General features: G+C 43.0%; 1 protein-coding gene across 1 annotated transcript in view; it reads right to left on the bottom strand.

Annotated features, from left to right (window-relative positions):
* LOC109901008 (forkhead box protein O3) overlaps positions 1-21986 on the bottom strand; it is a 67115-nt gene extending 45129 nt beyond the window's left edge. The window contains exon 1 of the mRNA XM_020496973.2: positions 20367-21986. Within this exon, the coding sequence (XP_020352562.1) occupies positions 20367-20924 (558 nt within the window). The 5' untranslated portion in view covers positions 20925-21986. The remainder of the gene's footprint in view (positions 1-20366) is intronic.
* Positions 21987-21996: the final 10 nt, after the last annotated feature.

The raw sequence follows: 21996 nt of genomic DNA on the forward strand, positions 1-21996 counted from the left end.
TCTAACAAATTCACAACAACTACCTTATACTCACAATTTTTAGTAAGGTCAATTGTTAATATTCTACTATGCATGAGATGTCAGTGGTGTGGGGCTGTGCTTTGGCAAAGTGGGTGGGGTTATATCCTTCCTGTTTGGCCCTGTCCGGGGTGTGTCCTCGGATGGGCCACAGTGTCTCCTGACCCTCCTGTCTCAGCCTCCAGTATTTATGCTGCAGTAGTTTATGTGTCAGGGGGCTGGGGTCAGTTTGTTATATCTGGAGTACTTCTCCTGTCCTATTCGGTGTCCTGTGTGAATCTAAGTGTGTGTTCTCTAATTCTCTCCTTCTCTCTTTCTTTCTCTCTCTCGGAGGACCTGAGCCCTAGGACCATGCCCCAGGACTACCTGACATGATGACTCCTTGCTGTCCCCAGTCCACCTGGCCATGCTGCTGCTCCAGTTTCAACTTCCACCTGACTGTGCTGCTGCTCCAGTTTCAACTGTTCTGCCTTATTATTATTCGACCATGCTGGTCATTTATGAACATTTGAACATCTTGGCCATGTTCTGTTATAATCTCCACCCGGCACAGCCAGAAGAGGACTGGCCACCCCACATAGCCTGGTTCCTCTCTAGGTTTCTTCCTAGGTATTGGCCTTTCTAGGGAGTTTTTCCTAGCCACCGTGCTTCTACACCTGCATTGCTTGCTGTTTTAGGCTGGGTTTCTGTACAGCACTTTGAGATATCAGCTGATGTACGAAGGGCTATATAAATACATTTGATTTGATTTGATTTGAAATGTAAAGGGACGAATAAGAATATGTACATATAAATATATGAATGAGCGATGGCAATGCGGTAGATGGTATAGCATACAGTATATACATGTGAGATGAGTAATGTAGGATATGTAAACATTATTAAAGTGGCATTTTTTAAGTGACTAGTGATACCTTATTAAATCACTTTTTAAAGTGGCCAGAGATTTTGAGTCTGTATGTTGGCAGCAGCCTCTCTGTGTTAGTGATTGGCTGTTGAACTGTCTGATGGCCTTGAGATAGAGCTGTTTTTCAGTCTCTTGGGTCCCAGCTTTGATGCACCTGTACTGACCTTGCCTTCCTCTGACATCGGGTGCTGTAGGTGTCCTGGAGGGCAGGTAGACTGTGATGAAGCAACCTTTGGCCAGCGATTGCAGCCTTGAGTCTTCGTGGGTATGACGCTACAAAAGCTTGGCACACCTGTATTTGGGGAGTTTCTCCAATTCTTGTCTGCATATCCTCTCAAGCTCTGTCAGGTTGGATGGGGAGCGTCGCTGCACAGCTATTTTCAGGTCTCTCCAGAGATGTTCGATCAGCCTCTGGTTTGGCCACTCAAGGACATTAGACTTGTCCCGAAGACACTCCTGTGTTGTCTTGGCTGTGTGCTTAGGGTCGTTGTCCTGATGGAAGGTGAACCTTCGCCCTAGCCCGAGGTCCTAAGAGCTCTGGAGCAGGTATTCATCAAGGAGCTCTCTGTACTTTGCTCTGTTCATCTTGACTAGTCTCCCAGTCCCTGCTACTGAAAAACATCCCCACTGCATGATGCTGCCACCATCATTACACAACAAGTTGGAAATCTCAAATTCATCGAGTGGTTTGGAAGGAATCAGTGACCGTGGCTGTGTGGTCCCAAATCTGGGATTAAGGGGCTCTTTTCCAAATGTAAATTGATAAACATTCAACATTGGACATGCTGTCAATGAAGCATGATTTGGTTAGAATAGTTATATTGACTAACGTTAAGTCTGTCCTAGCTTGCTCATTGTCTTAATCAAAATTACAGATTGCCTCTTATCCGCTTGTCGTCCCCTTATGCTGTAGTTTGTACATCTCAATTGTCATTAGAAACCACATTTGCATATCAGCAGTTTTTTTACAAGGCAGTAAATTAGGCTGAATTAACTGTTTCGCTGCCAGACAGGCTCCGCTGATAGCCAGGTGTAGCAGTGTTAAGGTGTTGGGACAGCTTTATGTAGGCCCTAACAGTTTGTGGGCATTGTTTGTCACCGTTATAGTGCAATTAATGTATTGTTTAGTGTTGTGTAGTGGCTTTGCTGGCATTTATTCCGCTTGCATTTTTTTTTGCCCCACCAAGATTTACATGCTAATATCACCACTGGATTACAGTATAGCTACAGTATGTCAAGGGGTGTGTTTTGAATCTGCTGCAGAGTAATGCCAATTTGGCTGTTAGGAAGACAAACATGCGATAGGATGTTAGGCAGAAAAATATGCTGGTAGGACACGTGCACATGGAAGTCAGTGATTCTATTTACTATAGGTTAATGAGGCAATACAAAATGTGATGTAATGGGCCTAACGAGTGACTGCATCACAGTGTTGTGGCGTCACACAGCCTGGGGTCCGACCGTAAGGCACTACAGAGGGTAGTACGTACGACCCAGTAAATCACTGGGGCCAAGCTGACTAAAGCTTCCTACCATCCAGGACCTATATACTTGGCAGTGTCAGAGGAAGGCCCAAAAAATTGTCAGGACTCCAGACACCCAAGTCATAGACTGTTCTCTCTGCTACCGGCAAGTCAAGCGGTACCGGATAGCCAAGTCTAGGACCAAAAGTCTCCTTAACAGCAGCCATAAGACTGATGAACAATTAATCAAATGGCCACCCGGACTATTTACATTGACACCACCCCCATTTGTTTTTATACTGCTGCTACTCGCTGTTTATTATCTATGCATAGTCACTTTACCCCAACCTACATGTACAAATTACCTCAACTAACCTGTACCCCTGCACATCGACTCAGTACCGGTACCCCCTGCATATAGCCTAGTTATAGTTACTTTTTATTATTTTTTACTTTAGTTTATTTGGTCAATATTTTCTTAACTCTTTCTTGAACTGCATTGTTGGTTAAGGACTTGTAAGTAAGCATTTCACGGTAAGGTCTACAACCTGTTGTATTCGGCGCATGTGACAAATAAGTTTGATTTGAATTGATCCCAGACTGTGTCAAAACTGTCTGTGACCAGGAGTCCCATAGGCTGGCGCACAATTGGCCCAGCGTCGTCCGGGTTTACTTGGCTCATCGTGCCAGCAGGCTGCCTTCGGTCATCAGTAGAAAGTTTTTTTCATCCGACACATTGGTGCAGCTGGCTTCCGGGTTAAGTGAGTGGGTGTTAAGAAGCGCGGCTTCGCGGGGCATGTTTTGGAGCCTCTCATGAGCCTGTTGGGGAGTTGCATAGATGAGACAAGATCGTTATCACAAAATTTGGGGAGAAAAAGGGGGTAAAAATGACAACAAAAACAAAAAATGGTGATGTGACTAAAATGTAAGGGCATTTAGTTGACTAAAATGGCTGACAGTTTGTCATTTTGACAATAACTAGACTAAATCCTAATACAAATGAAGACTTAATGATGTTTTAGTCAAAAGGACTAAGACTAAATCTAAAAAGAGTTCAATAATTAACACTGCCCTATACCCATGCCAAACCATTCATTCTACCCCCCATATTCCCCCTCCTCCAAACCCCTTTTAAACACCAGCACCCACCAGTCTGTGTGTAATTAATCAAATATGAGAATATGCCTGTCTAAGTGAAGCACTGGGGTGAGGACCACAGGAGTGGACCAGGAAAGTAGAGGAGCGGAGCAGAGTCGACCTCAGCATTGCGTGACTTGTGCACATCACACTGCAGAGAGTTACATCACTCCAGACCAGTGATTTAAAATGACACATTATTCAGACCATCACCATGGCGCCACAGACTCACGTTACACAGAGAACACAGATTACTTAGAGAACTGGGAGGGGGGGGTGGCGAAAGAGGGAGAGAGATCATAGCCAGAGCTTGCGTGAAAACAAACACAGTGACAGGTTCAGAGGGGAAGGTAGTAATTTGAGGGTCATTAAAGGAGCATGTGCTTCTCCTTACGGTAGGCCATGGTCTCGATCCTGCTCCTGCCCAGTAACACTTCCTGTTAAGCACTGCTTATTTCCGGTTTCATATAAACAAACCAGCTAGGGGTGGACTGTATAGTCTCCAAGACATATGTAAACGGGGTGAATTGGGTCTCACTTGGGTCTCACTTGTTGCAACTGTTTGAGATGCACAATTTTTACAATAGGGCCCTGTGCTGCCATAACCAAAATGAAGATGCATTCCCAAAATGCATCTGTGTGTGTGTGTGTGTAAGGCATGATGGGAGTGATTGTTAGTGAGATCCTATCTGAAGCTTGGCTCCTCCACAGAGCACAGAGGGAACACACACACACACACACACTATTGCCATCCATTTTGGGAATGCATCTTAATTTTGGTCGAGAGCAACAAGATGGAACCGAGTCATGGAGATTAACAATGGGAGAGTAGTGCAAATACAGAGAGCTGTAGGAGATTTTTCTTCATTTATTAGAGGCTACAGCAGACTTCAAGGGCTCTGCTTGTAGTGAGGATAAGTGCTATGGGGGACAACTTGTTTTTGCTCACTTCACTGTTTTACATCCAGCCAAATGAGGGGGCTAGCAGTGTGTGAGTGTGTGAGTGAGTGAGTGAGTGAGTGAGTGATAATGAGTGAGCAAATGAGAAAAGGGGAGAGACAGAGAGCGAGAGCGGGTAAACTTTCCCTTCAGCCAAGAACATGCTCTTAAAAATGTATGCAGTGATCTGAATTAATCCAGAGAACATTGAATGATTGAGACGCAGCTTTGAACAGAGCAGATCAGAAGAGTGTGACATGGGTTAGAGTAGAGAGGATAGGGAACATTGGCCTGACGACTCACACGAAATTATTCATCTGTTCTGTCATTTGCTACATACAGTGCCTTCCGAAAGTATTCGGCCCCCTTGAACTTTGCGACCTTTTGCCACATTTCAGGCTTCAAACATAAAGATATAAAACTGTATTTTTTTGTGAAGAATCAACAACAAGTGGGACAAAATCATGAAGTGGAACGACATTTATTGGATATTTCAAACTTTTTTACCAAATCAATACTGAAAAATTGGGCGTGCAAAAAAGTTCAGCCCCTTTACTTTCAGTGCAGCAAACTCTCTCCAGAAGTTCAGTGAGGATCTCTGAATGATCCAATGTTGACCTAAATGACTAATGATGATAAATACAATCCACCTGTGTGTAATCAAGTCTCCGTATAAATGCACCTGCACTGTGATAGTCTCAGAGGTCTGTTAAAAGCGCAGAGAGCATCATGAAGAACAAGGAACACACCAGGTAGGTCCGAGATACTGTTGTGAAGAAGTTTAAAGCCGGATTTGGATACAAAAAGATTTCCCAAGCTTTAAACATCCCAAGGAGCACTGTGCAAGCGATAATATTGAAATGGAAGGAGTATCAGACCACTGCAAATCTACCAAGACCTGGCCATCCCTCTAAACTTTCAGCTCATACAAGGAGAAGACTGATCAGAGATGCAGCCAAGAGGCCCATGATCACTCTGGATGAACTGCAGAGATCTACAGCTGAGGTGGGAGACTCTGTCCATAGGACAACAATCAGTCATGTATTGCACAAATCTGGTCTTTATGGAAGAGTGGCAAGAAGAAAGCCATTTCTTAAAGATATCCATAAAACGTGTCGTTTAAAGTTTGCGACAAGCCACCTGGGAAACACACCAAACATGTGGAAGAAGGTGCTCTGGTCAGATTAAACCAAAATTGAACTTTTTGGCAACAATGCAAAACGTTATGTTTGGCGTAAAAGCAACACAGCTCATCACCCTGAACACTACCATCCCCACTGTCAAACATGGTGGTGGCAGCATCATGGTTTGGGCCTGCTTTTCTTCAGCAGGGACAGGGAAGATGGTTAAAAATTGATGGGAAGATGGATGGAGCCAAATACAGGACCATTCTGGAAGAAAACCTGATGGAGTCTGCAAAAGACCTGAGACTGGGACGGAGATTTGTCTTCCAACAAGACAATGATCCAAAACATAAAGCAAAATCTACAATGGAATGGTTCAAAAATAAACATATCCAGGTGTTAGAATGGCCAAGTCAAAGTCCAGACCTGAATCCAATCGAGAATCTGTGGAAAGAACTGAAAACTGCTGTTCACAAATGCTCTCCATCCAACCTCACTGAGCTCGAGCTGTTTTGCAAGGAGGAATGGGAAAAAATGTCAGTCTCTCGATGTGCAAAACTGATAGAGACATAAGCGACTTACAGCTGTAATCGCAGCAAAAGGTGGCGCTACAAAGTATTAACTTAAGGGGGCTGAATAATTTTGCACGCCCAATTTTTCAGTTTTTGATTTGTTAAAAATATCCAATAAATGTCGTTCCACTTCATGATTGTGTCCCACTTGTTGTTGATTTTATAGTTTTACAGTTTTATATCTTTATGTTTGAAGCCTGAAATGTGGCAAAAGGTCGCAAAGTTCAAGGGGGCCGAATACTTTCGCAAGGCACTGTACTTTCGTCTGAGACTACCATCATTGAAATCATTTGTGGTGACGAGGGGTACGAGGGGTGTTGTACAAAACAAAGTCATCAGCAATTGGATCGTCTCTAACCAATGATGACATTTCAAACCACCGCTTTACCCACGTGTGTTCTGGCCCAACCCATCAGTTTCTTGACCAATCAGACTGCCCCGAATGTGTTTGCATTCGTTGAAGGGGGGTCAGGGAGGAGAATAAACTAAAGTACGAAGGCGTGGTTTTAAGCTGGAGAAAGGAGTCTGGGTAGCCAGGCAAGGGAAAATTACACCACTGAACAGTAAAAAATTACACTTTTTAATGCGCCCTCGTCAGTCAGTTCAAATTGCAACAAATTGGGGATACTCACATGCACTGTACACAAAGAGCGAGCGAGCAAGAAAGAGAGAGAGGTATCAAACGGTCAGCTCTGTAAATGTCAAGCCCTCTCACTACCTGACCTGTCAATAAGAACTCATTATCAGTAAGATCATTGTCCCCGCCCCTCTTCAGCCATACACCATCACGACAACACAATGACATTATAGGCCTACTCTGCTACAGAAACAACAGTCACTAACATAGATGTAAATTGTCAAATGGTAATGTAACATGCAGCTTGTCCCTGGGGCAGACAATTAGACGGCACCATTGATTAGAATGTGAAATAGAAAGTGGGTCTGTAATATAGATGCAGGCACACTGTTCAGAGTGTGACACTATTCAGAGGAGGAGGAGGAGAAAGAAGCCCTGGAGCAATTGGTTCCTATAAACACCCAGTCCCTTGTATTGGGGGTCATTGCCAAAGGGCAGCTGTAAATACAGCAATTTGGAACAAAGCTTGTTAAATTTACTCTCTCCTCTCCCTCCTCTATTTATTTTGCTTTAAAACTTTACGAAGTTTCGTGGATGGTGCTCCCTCAGCCAGGGCGCATGCACGTGCAAATCCTATTTGTTTCAAACTAGTGGTTGGTTACATTTTTCTTACAACCTCGTTATACCTATACTAGTGTCCCATATCGTTGGTGGTTCTATGCTGCTGGTCTTATAGAAGCCATGATAATATGCTATCAACCTGTCACATTGCTAAATCACCACAGTGGCATTGCATTTCAATAGAATAGACATTCATTGTTATTGCCTGTCTCTATGACTCCAGAATGAAATCCATCAGCCTGTCTTTTGTACACAAACACTGACAGCAAAGGGGTGCTGTCAGCACCATAACCTCCAAAGCATACTCCCGTCCCATCTTCACAGAAAGACATCTGATAAAGGCCTTATGGCTTTTGTTCATCCCCTTCTTCCATTTTTCTCCCTCCCTCTATCCCTCCCTCCCCAAGTGGCATCCTCCCCCCTATCTTGATAGGAACACTAATAATTTTGGGGCTGGAGAATCCACACATATACCATGGAGAGGGAAGGGAAGTCCATTAAAATGATAATCACCATCTATCTCTGCTGGTTTATTGGGGTACGTTTTCATATACTGTATGCCCCCTGACCAAATGGAGGTTGGAGGTGAGGTGGGATGCAGTCTATGACAGACATTACTGCAATAACACAGTAATAAATTACTGTGACAAATTAATGGATGAGTTATTGTTTAATTGTACTTCAAGAATGATGTTCCCTCCAGCTTAATACAGCACACACACACAAACTAATCCTAGAAAGTGGAAACTAGGTGAGTGTGTGCGTGGGGTGTTTTCAAGATAATTAACATGTGTCTGGAATGTACTACACAATGCATATGTAAGAACTGGAACATTGGGGGGGGGGGATTTCCTTCAAATACATTTGTGTGTATATGTGAGTTTTTATGCATGTGTTTATTTAGCAACAGTGTATGTACAGTGGCTTGCGGAAGTATTCACCCCCTTGGCATTTTTCCTATTTTGTTGCCTTACAACCTGGAATTAAAAACAGATTTTTGGGGGGGGTTGTAGTATCATTTGGATTTACACAACATGCTTACCACTTTGAAGACGCAAAATATTTTTACAGCTGCAAGTCTCTTGGGGTATGTTTCTATAAGCTTGGCACATCTAGCCACTGGGATTTTTGCCCATTCTTCAAGGCAAAACTGCTCCATCTCCTTCAAGTTTGATGTGTTCTGCTGGTGTACAGCAGTCTAAGTCATACCACAGATTCTCAATTGGATTGGGTGTGGGCTTTGACTAGGCCATTCCAAGACATTTAAACATTTCCCCTTAAACCACTCGAGTGTCGTTTCAGCAGTATGCTTATGGTCATTTTCCTGCTGGAAGGTGAATCTCCGTCCCAGTTTCAAATCTATGGAAGACTGAAACAGGTTTTCCTCAAGAATTTCCCTGTATTTAGCATCATTCCTTCAATTCTGACCAGTTTCCCAGTCCCTGCCGATGAAAAATATCCCCAAAACATGATGCTGCCACCACCATGCTTCACTGTGGGGATGTTATGCTCGGGGTGATGAGAGGTGTTGGGTTTGTGCTAGACATAGCATTTTCCTTGATGGCCAAAAAGCTCAATTTTCTTCCATATGGTTGGGGAGTCTCCCACATGCCTTTTGGCGAACACCAAACATGTTTGAACTCCAATCTCCGCTGTGGAGCTTTGCAGCTCCTTCTGGGATATCTTTGTTCTCTTTGTTGCCTCTTTGATTAATGCCCTCCTTGCCTGGTCCGTTAATTTTGGTGGGCGACCCTCTCTTGGCAGGTTTGTTGTGGTGCCATATTCTTTAAATGTTTTAATAATGGATTTAAATGGTGCTCCGTGGGATGTTCAAAGTTTTGGGATATTTTTTTAGAACCCAACCCTGATCTGCACTTCTCCACAACTTTGTCCCTGACATGTTTGGCGAGCTCCTTGGTCTTCATGGTGCCGCCTGCTTGGTGGTGCCCCTTGCTTAACCTCTCTAGGGTATGTGGGATGCTAGCGTTCCATCTAGCCAACATCCAGTGAGGTTGCAGAGCGCCAAATTCAATTACAGAAATGCTCATTATAAAATTCAGAAAACAAAACATATTTTATATAGGTTTAAAGATTAACTTCTTGTTAAACCAACCACAGTGTTATATTTATAAAATGCTTTTCGGCGAAAGCATACCTAGCCCAGAACATACCTAGCTCAGAACATAGCCCAGTTGACAAATTATTATAAACAGTAACCAGCCAAGCAGAAGCGTTACAAAACTCAGAAATAGAGATAAAATTAATCCCTTACCTTTGATGATATTCATATGGTGGCAATCAGAAGACATTCATTTACTCAATAAAAGTCTCTTTATATCCAAAAACCTCCGTTTTGTTAGCGCGTTTTCAGTAACCACAGGCTCAAACTCAGTCAAAACAATCAGACAAACAAAATCCAAATTGTATCCGTAAAGTTCATAGAAACATGCCAAATTATGTTTATGTTCAATCCTCAGGTTGTTTTTTTATCCTAAATGATCTATAATATTTCAACCGGACAATAACATCGTCAATATAAAAGGTAAACAAGAAATGCACATGCGCCTGAAAAAAAACTCTGCGACACATTAGGGTCCACTCATTCAGACTGGACTTACTCCCTCATTTATAAGAATACAAGCCTGAAACCATTTCTAAAGACGGTTGACATCTAGTGGAATGCAATAGGAACTGCAAATGGAGTCCTAAGTCAATGGATACTGTAATGGCATTGAATAGAAAACTACAAAAACAACAACAACAAAAAACTACTTCCTGAATGGATTTTTCTCAGGTTTTTTGCCTGCTAAAGCAGTTGTTATACTCAGACACTTTTTTAACAGTTTTGGAAACTTTAGAGAGTGTTTTCTATCCAAATCTACCAGTTATATACATATCATATCTTCTCAAATCAAAGCAAATGTTATTTGTCACATACACATGGTTAGCAGATGTTAATGCGAGTGTAGCGAAATGCTTGTGCTTCTAGTTCCGACAATGCAGTAATAACCAACAAGTAATCTAGCTAACAATTCCAAAACTACTACCTTATAGACACAAGTGTAAGGGGATAAAGATATGTACATAAAGATATATGAATGAGTGATGGTACAGAGCGGCATAGGCAAGATACAGTAGATGGTATTGAGTACAGTATATACATATGAGATGAGTATGTAAACAAAGTGGCACAGTTAAAGTGGCTAGTGATACATGTATTACATAAAGATGCAGTAGATGATATGTATACGTATATACTGTACTCTATATGAGATGAATAATGTGGGCATGTAAACATTATATTAGGTAGCATTGTTTAAAGTGGCTAGTGATATATTTTACATCATTTCCCATCAATTCCCATTATTAAAGTGGCTGGAGTTGAGTCAGTGTGTTGGTAGCAGCCACTCAATGTTAGTGGTGGCTGTTTAACAGTCTGATGGCCTTGAGATAGAAGCTGTTTTTCAGTCTCTCGGTCCCAGCTTTGATGCACCTGTACTGACCTCGCCTTCTGGATGATAGCGGGGTGAACAGGCAGTGGCTCGGGTGGTTGTTGTCCTTGATGATCTTTATGGCCTTCCTGTGACATCGGGTGGTGTAGGTGTCCTGGAGGGCAGGTAGTTTGCCCCCGGTGATGCGTTGTGCAGACCTCACTACCCTCTGGATAGCCTTACGGTTGTGGGCGGAGCAGTTGCCGTACCAGGCGGTGATACAGCCCGACAGGATGCTCTCGATTGTGCATCTGTAGAAGTTTGTGAGTGCTTTTGGTGACAAGCCGAATTTCTTCAGCCTCCTGAGGTTGAAGAGGCGCTGCTGCGCCTTCTTCACGATGCTGTCTGTGTGGGTGGACCAATTCAGTTTGTCTGTGATGTGTACGCCAAGGAACTTAAAACGTACTACCCTCTCCACTACTGTTCCATCGATGTGGATAGGGGGGTGTTCCCTCTGCTGTTTCCTGAAGTCCACAATCATCTCCTTAGTTTTGTTGACGTTGAGTCCAGTACCCAGTTGCACAGGGCGGGGGTCGAGACCCAGGGTCTCGAGCTTGATGACGAGCTTAGAGGGCACTATGGTGTTAAATGCCGAGCTGTAGTCGATGAACAGCATTCTCACATAGGTATTCCTCTTGTCCAGATGGGTTAGGGCAGTGTGGTTGAGATTGCATCATCTGTGGACCTATTTGGGCGGTAAGCAAATTGGAGTGGGTCTAGGGTGTCAGGTAGGGTGGAGGTGATATGGTCCTTGACTAGTCTCTCAAAGCACTTCATGATGACAGAAGTGAGTGCTACGGGGCGGTAGTCGTTTAGCTCAGTTACCTTAGCTTTCTTGGGAACAGGAACAATGGTGGCCCTCTTGAAGCATGTGGGAACAACAGACTGGGATAGGGATTGATTGAATATGTCCGTAAACACACCAGCCAGCTGGTCTGCGCGGCTGGGAATGCCGTCTGGGCCTGCAGCCTTGCGAGGGTTGACACGTTTAAATGTTTTACTCACGTCGGCTGCAGTGAAGGAGAGTCCGCATGTTTTGGTTGCGGGCCGTGTCAGTGGCACTGTATTGTCCTCAAAGCGGGAAAGAAGTTATTTAGTCTGCCTGGGAGCAAGACATCCTGGTCCGTGACGGGGCTGGTTTTCTTTTTGTAATCCGTGATTGACTGTAGACCCTGCCACATACCTCGTGTCTGAGCCGTTGAATTGAGATTCTACTTTGTCTCTATACTGACGCTTAGCTTGTTTGATTGCCTTGGAGGGAATAGCTACACTGTTTGTATTCGGTCATGTTTCCGGTCACCTTGCCCTGATTAAAAGCAGTGGTTCGCGCTGTCAGTTTCACGCGAATGCCATCAATCCACGGTTTCTGGTTTGGGAATGTTTTAATCGTTGCTATGGGAATGACATCTTCAACGCACGTTCTAATGAACTCGCTCACCGAATCAGCGTATTCGTCAATGTTGTTGTCTGACGCAATACGAAACATATCCCAGGCCACGTGATGGAAGCAGTCTTGGAGTGGGGAATCAGATTGGTCGGACCAGCGTTGAACAGACCTCAGCGCGGGAGCTTCTTGTTTTAGTTTCTGTCTGTAGGCAGGGATCAACTAAATGGAGTCGTGGTCAGCTTTTCCGAAAGGAGGGCGGGGCAGAGCCTTATATGCGTCGCGGAAGTTAGAATAGCAGTGATTCAAGGTTTTGCCAGCCCTGGTTGCGCAATCGATATGCTGATACAATTTAGGGAGTCTTGTTTTCAGATTAGCCTTGTTAAAATCCCCAGCTACAATGAATGCAGCCTCCGGATATGTGGATTCCAGTTTGCAAAGAGTCAAATAAAGTTAGTTCAGAGCCATCGATGTGTCTGCTTGGGGGGGAATATATACGGCTGTGATTATAATCGAAGAGAATTCCCTTGGTAGATAATGCGGTAGATAATTTGATTGTGAGGAATTCTAAATCAGGTGACCAGAAGGACTTGAGTTCCTGTATGTTGTTATGATAACACCACGTCACGTTAACCATGAAGCATACGCCCCCGCCCCTCTTCTTACCAGAAAGATGTTTGGCTGCACCGACTCCGATAGCGTCTCTCCAGTGAGCCATGTTTCCGTGAAGCAAAGAACGTTACAGTCTCTGATGTCCCTCTGGAATGCTACCCGTGCTCTGATTTCATCAACCTTGTTGTCAAGAGACTGGACATTGGCGAGAAGAATGCTAGGGAGTGGTGCACGATGTGCCCGTCTCCGGAGTCTGACCAGAAGATTGCTTCGTTTCCCCCTTTTACGAAGTCGTTTTTTTGGGTCGCCGGCTGGGATCCATTCCGTTGTCCTGGCTGAAAGGCAGAACACAGGATCCGCTCCGGGAAAGTCATATTCTTGGTCGTACTGATGGTGAGTTGACGCTGCTCTTATATTCAGTAGTTCTTCTCGACCGAATGTAATGAAACCTAAGATGACCTGGGGTACCAATGTAAGAAATAATATGTAAAAAAAATGCATAGTTTCCTAGGAACGCGAAGCGAGGCGGCCCGAGTAGCAGGCCGTTTAAATTGGGCATGCTTTTCAACCAAAATTCCGAATGCTGCCCCCTACCCTACAAAGGTTAAAGACTACAAAGAAGTTTTTTTTGTGTTTTTTTTTCACTTCACCAATTTGGACTATTTTCTGTATGTCCATTACATGAAATCCAAATAAAAATCTATTTAAATTACAGGTTGTAATGCAACAAAATAGGAAAAAAGCCAAGGGGGATGAAACACATGCAGTGCCTTGCAAAAGTTGTGTGTGTGTGTGTGTGTGTGTGTGTGTATGTATGTATGTATGTATGCATCTCCCTGCTCCACATCAGTGACATAACTGAGCCTGAGAATGGGCCTCTGCTCTGGAGCTGTTGAGGGGGTCTAGACTCTGAGCTGCCTGGCTGCTTGTTGCATCAGGCTTAAGTAACACAGGGGCCCAAAGTTCACTGGAGCAGCGCTAGGAACACAGACACACACACACACAGTCACATGTACACACAGAAAAATGCACACACACACTTACCTGTGTGCTTCAGGCATGTTTACAGGCCCTATTTTGGTCGCTCTCGCTCTCCCTTTGTTCTGCCATACCATACCTACACTTAGCACACATTTCAACAGCAGCAAACTTTGTGAAGTACCTCAACTCCTCCATGGAGTTGAAAGGAGACTAGAGGTTTTGAAATTAAACTCCAACTTGCTATGCATGATACATCAAACATGGAAATTCTTAAACCTTTACTGTCCTCTATTGTTGCGTGCCTTTCTTTGTTTGCTGAAATCCATACTTTATCAAATACAACCACCAACTGTTTCCTTGTTGAGATTCAATTGGCACATGCACATTCGTGCTGAGTTGACATCTTAGAGCAACAACAATGAAGAAACAGTCGGTGGTTGTATTTGATTTTTTTTAAACATAAATTAAGTATGGATTTCAGCACAGCGACTTCAAGGAGTCAGAGGTTCATTTAAAAAAAACTATTCTGTGATCAACTCCATGGAGGAGTTGAGGTATTTGGCAACTCCAAACTAGACCTCTCCCTCCAGACAGGAGTCAAGCTGTTACATTCCCTGTGGAGCAACCATAGTCTACCCTGGAATTGTTAGCAAGAAAGACTGACTTTCAGTGGCGATTTTAGCAAGTAAATCTTGGTGGGGCAAACTCCCCAAAAATATACGTGGGATACAAGCCAGCAAAGCCACTACACAACACAAAACAATACATGAATTGCACCATAACGGTGACAAACAATGCCCACAAGTTGCTAGATCCTACATAAAGCTGTCCCAACAGCAGAGCTTTCTTTTAAGCACCATGGAATGAATGCTTACCACCACTACACCTGGTTATCAGCAGAGCCTTACCTGGGAGCAAAACAGTTCATTCAGCCTCATTTACCGCCATAGCTGATATGGCTGACTTGCTTAAAACTTCTTCAGGGTTGGTGGGTCCCCTGCGGGACAGTTGAGCTAACATATACTAATCGCATTAGCCTGAGTTTGTAAGCAACAAGAACATTTCCCAGGACATAGACATATGTGATATTGGCAGAAAGCTTAAATTCTTGTAAATCTAACCACACTGTCCAATTTACATTAGCTATTACGGTGAATAAGATGCTAATGTTTGAGGAGAGTGCACAGTTTTGAACATGAAAAGTTAATAATAAACAAATTAGGCACATTTGGGTAGTCTTGATACAACATTTTGAACAGAAATACAATGGTTCATTGGATCAGTCTAAAACTTTGCGCGTGCACTACTGCCATCTACTGGATAAAATCTAAATTGCACCTGGCATGCAAAAATACATTATGGCCTTTCTCTCGAATTTCAAAGATGGTACAGTTTTTTTCTCTTTGAATTATCTTATACCAGATCTAATGTGTACACATGTGGTTCCTACTGACAATTGAGATGTACAAACTATGACATAAGGGAATGAGAGGATAAGAGGCAATCCTTAATTTTGATTAAGAGCAAGCTAAGACTGATGTAGTCAATATAACTATTTGTTCAGCACTTTTGAAATGTACAGCAACAGAAATCTGAACAAGGGTCGTTCTTACAGTATTCTTCCTGTACACCAAGTCAGTACCGAAGGATAAGTAAAGGGAGCATATAAGCAGACTATGAAAGCTCTTACTATATTCAATGATGACATTTCTCTAAAACAGGCTATAGACTACATGTGCACCACCAAGTCAGAACAGTAGGCTGAATTATGAGGGGGAAAGGGACCAAATGGGCTACTAACAGCTTACTACATGACATACACTTAGTATTACTTTCTTAGCTACAGTATACACATCTCCCTGGCATATTACATCATTAATGCAGCAGTATACAATACATTTTTGGTGAGACAAAACCGTGACTCGTCTGTGAAAGTACTTTTTGCCAGTCCTGTCTGGTCCAGCAACTGTGGGTTTGTGCCCATAGGCGACGTTGTTGCCAGTGATGTCTGGTGAGGACCTGCCTTACAACAGGCCTACAAGCCCTCAGTCCAGCCTCTCTCAGCATATTGCGGACAGTCTGAGCGCTGGTGGAAGGATTGTATGTTCTTGGTGTAACTCTGGCAGTTGTTGTTGCCATCATGTACCTGTCCCGCAGGGGTGATGTTCGGATGTACCGATCCTGTGCAGATGTTGTTACACATGGTCTGCCACAGCGAGTACGATCAGCTGTCCTTCCTGTAGCGCTGTCTTAGGCGTCTCACAGTATGGATATTGCAATTTATTGCCCTGGCCACATCTGCAGTCCTCATGCCTAGTTGCAGCATGCCGAAGGCACATTCATGCAGATGAGCAGGGACCCTGGGGATCTTTCTTTTGGTGTTTTTCAGAGTCAGTAGAAAGGCCTCTTTAGAGTCCTAAGTGTACATAACTGTGACCTTAATTGCCAACCGTCTGTAAGCTGTTAGAGTCTTAATGACCGTTTCACAGGTGCATGTTCATGTTAATCTGCAAAATTGTAATTATTTGCCTACCTCCTCATGCCTTTTGCACACATTGTATATAGACTCCCCCTTTGGTTTCTACTGTGTTATTGACTTGTTAATTGTTTACTCCATGTGTAACTCTTTGTTGTCTGCTCACACTGCTATGCTTTATCTTGGCCAGGTCGCAGTTGCAAATGAGAACTTGTTCTCAACTAGCCTACCTGGTTAAATAAAGGTGAAAAAAAATAATAATAATAAAAAATAAAAAAAATGTTTATGGTTCATTGAACAAGCATGGGAAACAGTGTTTAAACTCTATACAATGAAGATCTGTGAAGTTATTTTGATTTTTACGAATATATCTTTGAAAGACACGGTCCTGAAAAAGGGACGTTTCGTTTTTTGCAGAGTTTATATATTTTTCTATTGTTTGCAAACTGATTTGTGACACGTATTGATTCTAAAATAACATGAAAAACAGGCAACAGGTGGGGCTCAAAACATGACCGACGTGTAATCACTGCTGAATTTTTACATTTCCCAACCTACTCATAACTGTGTTCAATGAAAGATGGATGATCTACATGACTGCACTAAATGTGATTGATTATCTACATCAGGGGTCTCCAACAGGTCAACCACGAGCTACCAGTAGCTTGCTAAACAATTCCAAAACTACATGCAATTTGTCATGTGTTCCATACCAAACTGTCATAAACAAATCTCACAAGTAAGCTCTCCACAATGAATTTCAATAGAAAACTTTCAAAAATAGACAAGATCCTGGAGAGGTAAATACCTGTCTATTTATGGAAAAATTGCCCTGATTAACTCCTTAGTCATATATCAGTTTACTCACTTACTTAATGGCACTGCCTACTCCTGATTATTCATTTTTCAAATCATATGAGCAAAAAAATATTTTGCTTTATCTGGAACTCTAAACCAGGAAAAATAAAGCGTACCTATCTATATAATGAATATGAATTGGGTGGGTTGAGATGATTAAATATAAAAGCACTAAACCTCTCTCTAAAAGCTTCACTTAATCAAAAGTTTTACTTGAACCCTTAATGGTTCTCAGGTAGATTACTAAGAAAAGATCATCCAGAATGCCATATCTCATTTTCGATTAATTGAAAATGATACTTTTTTCAAAGTATCTGTCTTTTTCAAACAAGCATTGCAGAGCTGGCTACAATTTCAATTTCATCCACCTGAAAATATAAAACAAATATTACAACAAATATTATGGCTGAACTCAAATGTGCTGTTTGATAAAATACCTGTATTTATGGGAAAGATGTTTGAAAAGGGTATTTTGTTCATAAATTATATTGTAAATTAGAATGGTAGTTATCAGAATTGTAGGGGAAGGTCTGCTCAATCCAAGAGTACACCCAGTTGATTAAAGCATTACCCCAAAAATGGAGGCAGGTGGCAGCGGGAGGGGATGTGTCTGCCCAATATAAAGGATCTGGCGGAGGAATAAAAACAGCATAAATAGGAAAGTATTCCAGTTTCATTTGAGGACCAGGATGTTGACAACTGTGCCATACAGATTGCAAAATAGTTGGGAAGAGATTTTTGATGTACCAATTCCATGGTACAGGGTGTATGAGTTGATATATAACACAACGCAAGATTCAAGACTTTGTGCTTTTCAGCTAAAATTATTATATTGAATTCGTGCCACCAACAAACTGGTGTGATGTAGTTGTTGACTGCAAGTATATTTTATGTTTTGGATATTCAATAAAAAAAATCTCTAAAAAAATCTCACAAGAATCCAACACCGCATGCTCCAACACCGCATGCTCACAAACAACTGACATTATACCACCCCTGCTTAGCCACTATTGGCTTAAAAAGCCAAACCTAACACAATATTTGCCAATTAATTTCCAGCAATATCACCCGTCTGTATGTGTGGTGTGCGCATTTGTCTATCACTCCGTGTTAACTGCAAAGTAGGCTTACCTGGCAGAGGTACTGTATTCATGAGTAGGTATATAATTTGTATCTATTATTTGCTATTAGCAAACTTTGTGACATGAGCAGCAGTACAGAACCATCGCTAGACCAGCACATTCTTCACTCCCTAGACTCACAATTAAATGGCCAGATGCCTAATTAAAGGGGAATTACATTGAAAAATATATATATGTTCGTTTTCTGTCAGACCAGCACATTCCTCAATAGATACAACCTAAAAACAAAATATATTCTGATCTGATTTAACCATCGTCATGGAATTTCATTTTTTCTCTATGAACAATTGTAATTTTGAGAGCGAAAAAAAAATACAAAACAAACTAAAACCAGGAGAAAAAGAAAATCACAGATTTTAAATTGGCCCCCTTAGAGTTATTTCTTAACCATCATTTTTTTACCGGGTATATTAACAGAAAACATAGTGCACTACTTTCTCTTGTACACAAAGAATCCAGGGAAGAGTTACAAGGGAGAGGAAGAGAAGACTGTGCCTACTTGAAAGATAGAAAAAGAAAAAGTGACATACATTTTTTTTTTAAGTAGCTCTCATGCTAGAAAATGTTGGAGAACCCTGATCTACATAATGCAAATATGTTTTTTGGCACTCTATTTGCCTATGCATGTGTCAAGAGCCTTGAACGGGAAAAATTTATAATTGATATCCTTCATAAGACATGACCCAGAGTGAGTGACATCATTCAGTGAGAGGAGAGAAACCAACAGGGATTATTAGGATCTGCTGAGCAAATCTACTCAACAAAGCCAGCTCTCCCATCTGACCTGTATGAAACACAAGATGACAAACTAACCACTCTGTCCTGGACCCCAACTGACAGTGAAATCACAAACTGAACGCGGGTGAAAACACCATGGTTGCCTTGTTGAACACCTGCCACTAAAGCTGGTCTTTAGTTTCATTAGATGTTTTCCTAATGCCAGTAGCCATTACATGTTGATACCTTAAAGCTGCTGTCGTTGGTTGTCTTATATTGAACTACATTGTCCTGGCCAGCTGATTGATCTGTGTGATTGAAAAGCAAAATTACAGAATCCCCATGGGGGATCATGTAGTAACGACATCTGTCCATGCATCCTGCCTCTTCCAGTTTTTTTAATGTCCACTGAAACATGAGTACCCTAGCCGCCAGGCCCTCCAAGCCCAATATTCCATGAGCGGCACGGCACATAGGCCTACTCCAGCTGCCCCCTTTGCCGCCTGAGCACAGATAACTCATCACCTCGTCAGAATATATGGCCTTTTCGGTCAACGAGACAAGTTCCACGGGCCCCCGACACAGTGAGTTTTGATCCATGACATCATGTGTCCCATCCCTCGGCACTTTGTGACCATAGCGTCCCCATTGAAGGTAGTCTTACCCCAGGCTGTTCACCCGAGCCCGCAGCATTCCAAGTCGTTATGTAATTCCCCAACGGCAGTTTTAACAACATTGGCAGTAGGCCTACCTGACCCAGAAGATCGCAGGCATTAGCCTAAGATGTACAAAACAAATATATAAATATCATTTTGAACTGACTATCTGGCTGGAGCTGGTGCCATTGACGTTGATGGCCATGGAAGTGGCATGTTGTTCCTCTTCGTCGTCCTCTTCCTCTGGTATAATGTCAGTGTCATTGCTCTCTGGTTTCCCAGCATTGGACTCGGGTCGGGGCAATGGTCAGGTGCACAATCATGTTTTGTTCTTTACTCTTAAATGTTGATAAATTGTAGGACTGTATAGTCTAATGATTTATGTAGCCTAATTGTATCAATCTCTGTGCGTCGTAAACTCATTTGATTAAAGTCTCTCTAAATAAGCTACAGACAGTCCAGACTCACTTTCTGATACAAAGTTTCGTGTTGTTTTTTGTTTTTCTCAATTCCAAATGCGGGAAATAGAGAGAGAGAGAGAATGACAGAGTGTGTGTATGTTTATAAACAAAGCCAGGGAACATCCAAAAGCACAAACTCTCTAGACATGTGTTTCTTGTTATTGTTTTGATGACAGGGGAAGGGAGGAAGGGGGAATGAATGAGGAGATGAGGAAAACATTTGTGCTTACCTTCCACCCAGCTGAGCTGTTACTGTCACCTTTGTCTTTGAAGTACGGCACACATCTCACCATCCACTCATAAATCTGAGACAGAGTCAATCTCTTGTCTGGCGTGCTGCTTATGGCTTTGGTTATCAGGTCAGCATATGAGAGATTCCCCCACGCGTTTCTGCGCGACGAGGACTTCCGTGCAGTCTGCACCCCCGGGCTGCTGGTGCTGACTGTGCCAGAAGTGGCCGTGGGGGACTGGGAGGGGAGCGGGGAGCCTCCATTTTCCTGTCTGGACAGCAGTCCTTCGGCCGTAGGGCTGTTGCTGTTCTGGTCGTCTGCTCCCAGGCTGGAGCTGGTGCCATTGACGTTGATGGCCAAGGAAGTGGCATGTTGTTCCTCTTCATCATCGTCTTCCTCAGGTATAATGTCAGTGTCGTTACTCTCTGGTTTGCCAGAATTGGACTCGGGTCGGGGCAACGGCCATGTGCACGATCGTGGCCGTTTTTGTGGCTCGAAGTCTGGGTCTATGGCCACGTCCAACTCAGTGTGAATGCTGGGGGCTGGAACCTCGGCCATCTCTCCTTCAGTCACTTGCACGTCCCTGCTGCCCGCTGATAAGGTCAGTAGATAAGTAGTGGAGAGTTGTCAAATTCGCATTCCATGAATGCGCGCCCCCGCCTTTGTTGCTATTCCAGACCAGCAGTGCCCAAGGGTCACTATCAACTCCGCGTGAATTGAGAAAATCCTCTAGTAGCACCGCTATGCTGATCAGGATATATTTTAATCGTATTACTCGTGGACCATTATAAATGTCTTAGCACCATAACTATTAAACAATGACTATTCTCCCTGGCTCCATATGCAAGCCACAGCGACTTTACATTTGACAATCGCAACAGTTCAAAACGGGTTGCTGCATATTCGTCGTATTTCTCCTCGCCTGCATATTCGTCGTATTTCTCCTCGCCTGGAGCAATGTTGATAACAACAGTACAATGACTACAGTTCGTTCACGAGTAATCTACTGTGTAGCGCGAGTTCGTTCATCAATGAGCGGATTGCACATTCCTACCTTGCGCGTTCAAGATCAAATCCCGCATTGATGCAAGGCAAGTGAGTACACCAATTTGAACCTCCTCGTCAATAGCCACGGAGAACCTGGTAAAACGTCATCACACTGAAGCTGTCCGCCACGGATAAAAGCGTGCAGTCACTGCGCGCTATGGTGATGGAAGCGATTAATTCCTGCATAGTCCTATCCCTCCTGTCATTGCTGCCATCTTGCCAAATTCCCTTTCACTCTCAAGTCCCTTTTAAAATGAGACTGGATACAGGAACGCTGCGTATTGTTGTCAGTGTGGTTCGAAAAACGAAAAGGAACGGAAATTCGAATGCTATCTCCGTTTCTCAAAAAGTCGCCTTTACTGACGAACGCAGCTCAGTTGGTATGGAAAACGAAACGCCACATCATTCTCGCGGTTACAGTAGGCCCGATCTCTTCTGCTGCACACATACACACATATCTATCTACTTAGCACATTCCGTCATGTGACAGCCCTCAACAAGCTCAAAGTTATACAGCAACAGCAGCAATAGTGGTGGCTAGATAAGACTAACGTTACCACTGTAAAGGCCACCCCTTCCGCCT

This window comes from Oncorhynchus kisutch, linkage group LG12, assembly GCF_002021735.2.
Source record: "Oncorhynchus kisutch isolate 150728-3 linkage group LG12, Okis_V2, whole genome shotgun sequence".
Lineage (NCBI taxonomy): Eukaryota > Metazoa > Chordata > Actinopteri > Salmoniformes > Salmonidae > Oncorhynchus > Oncorhynchus kisutch.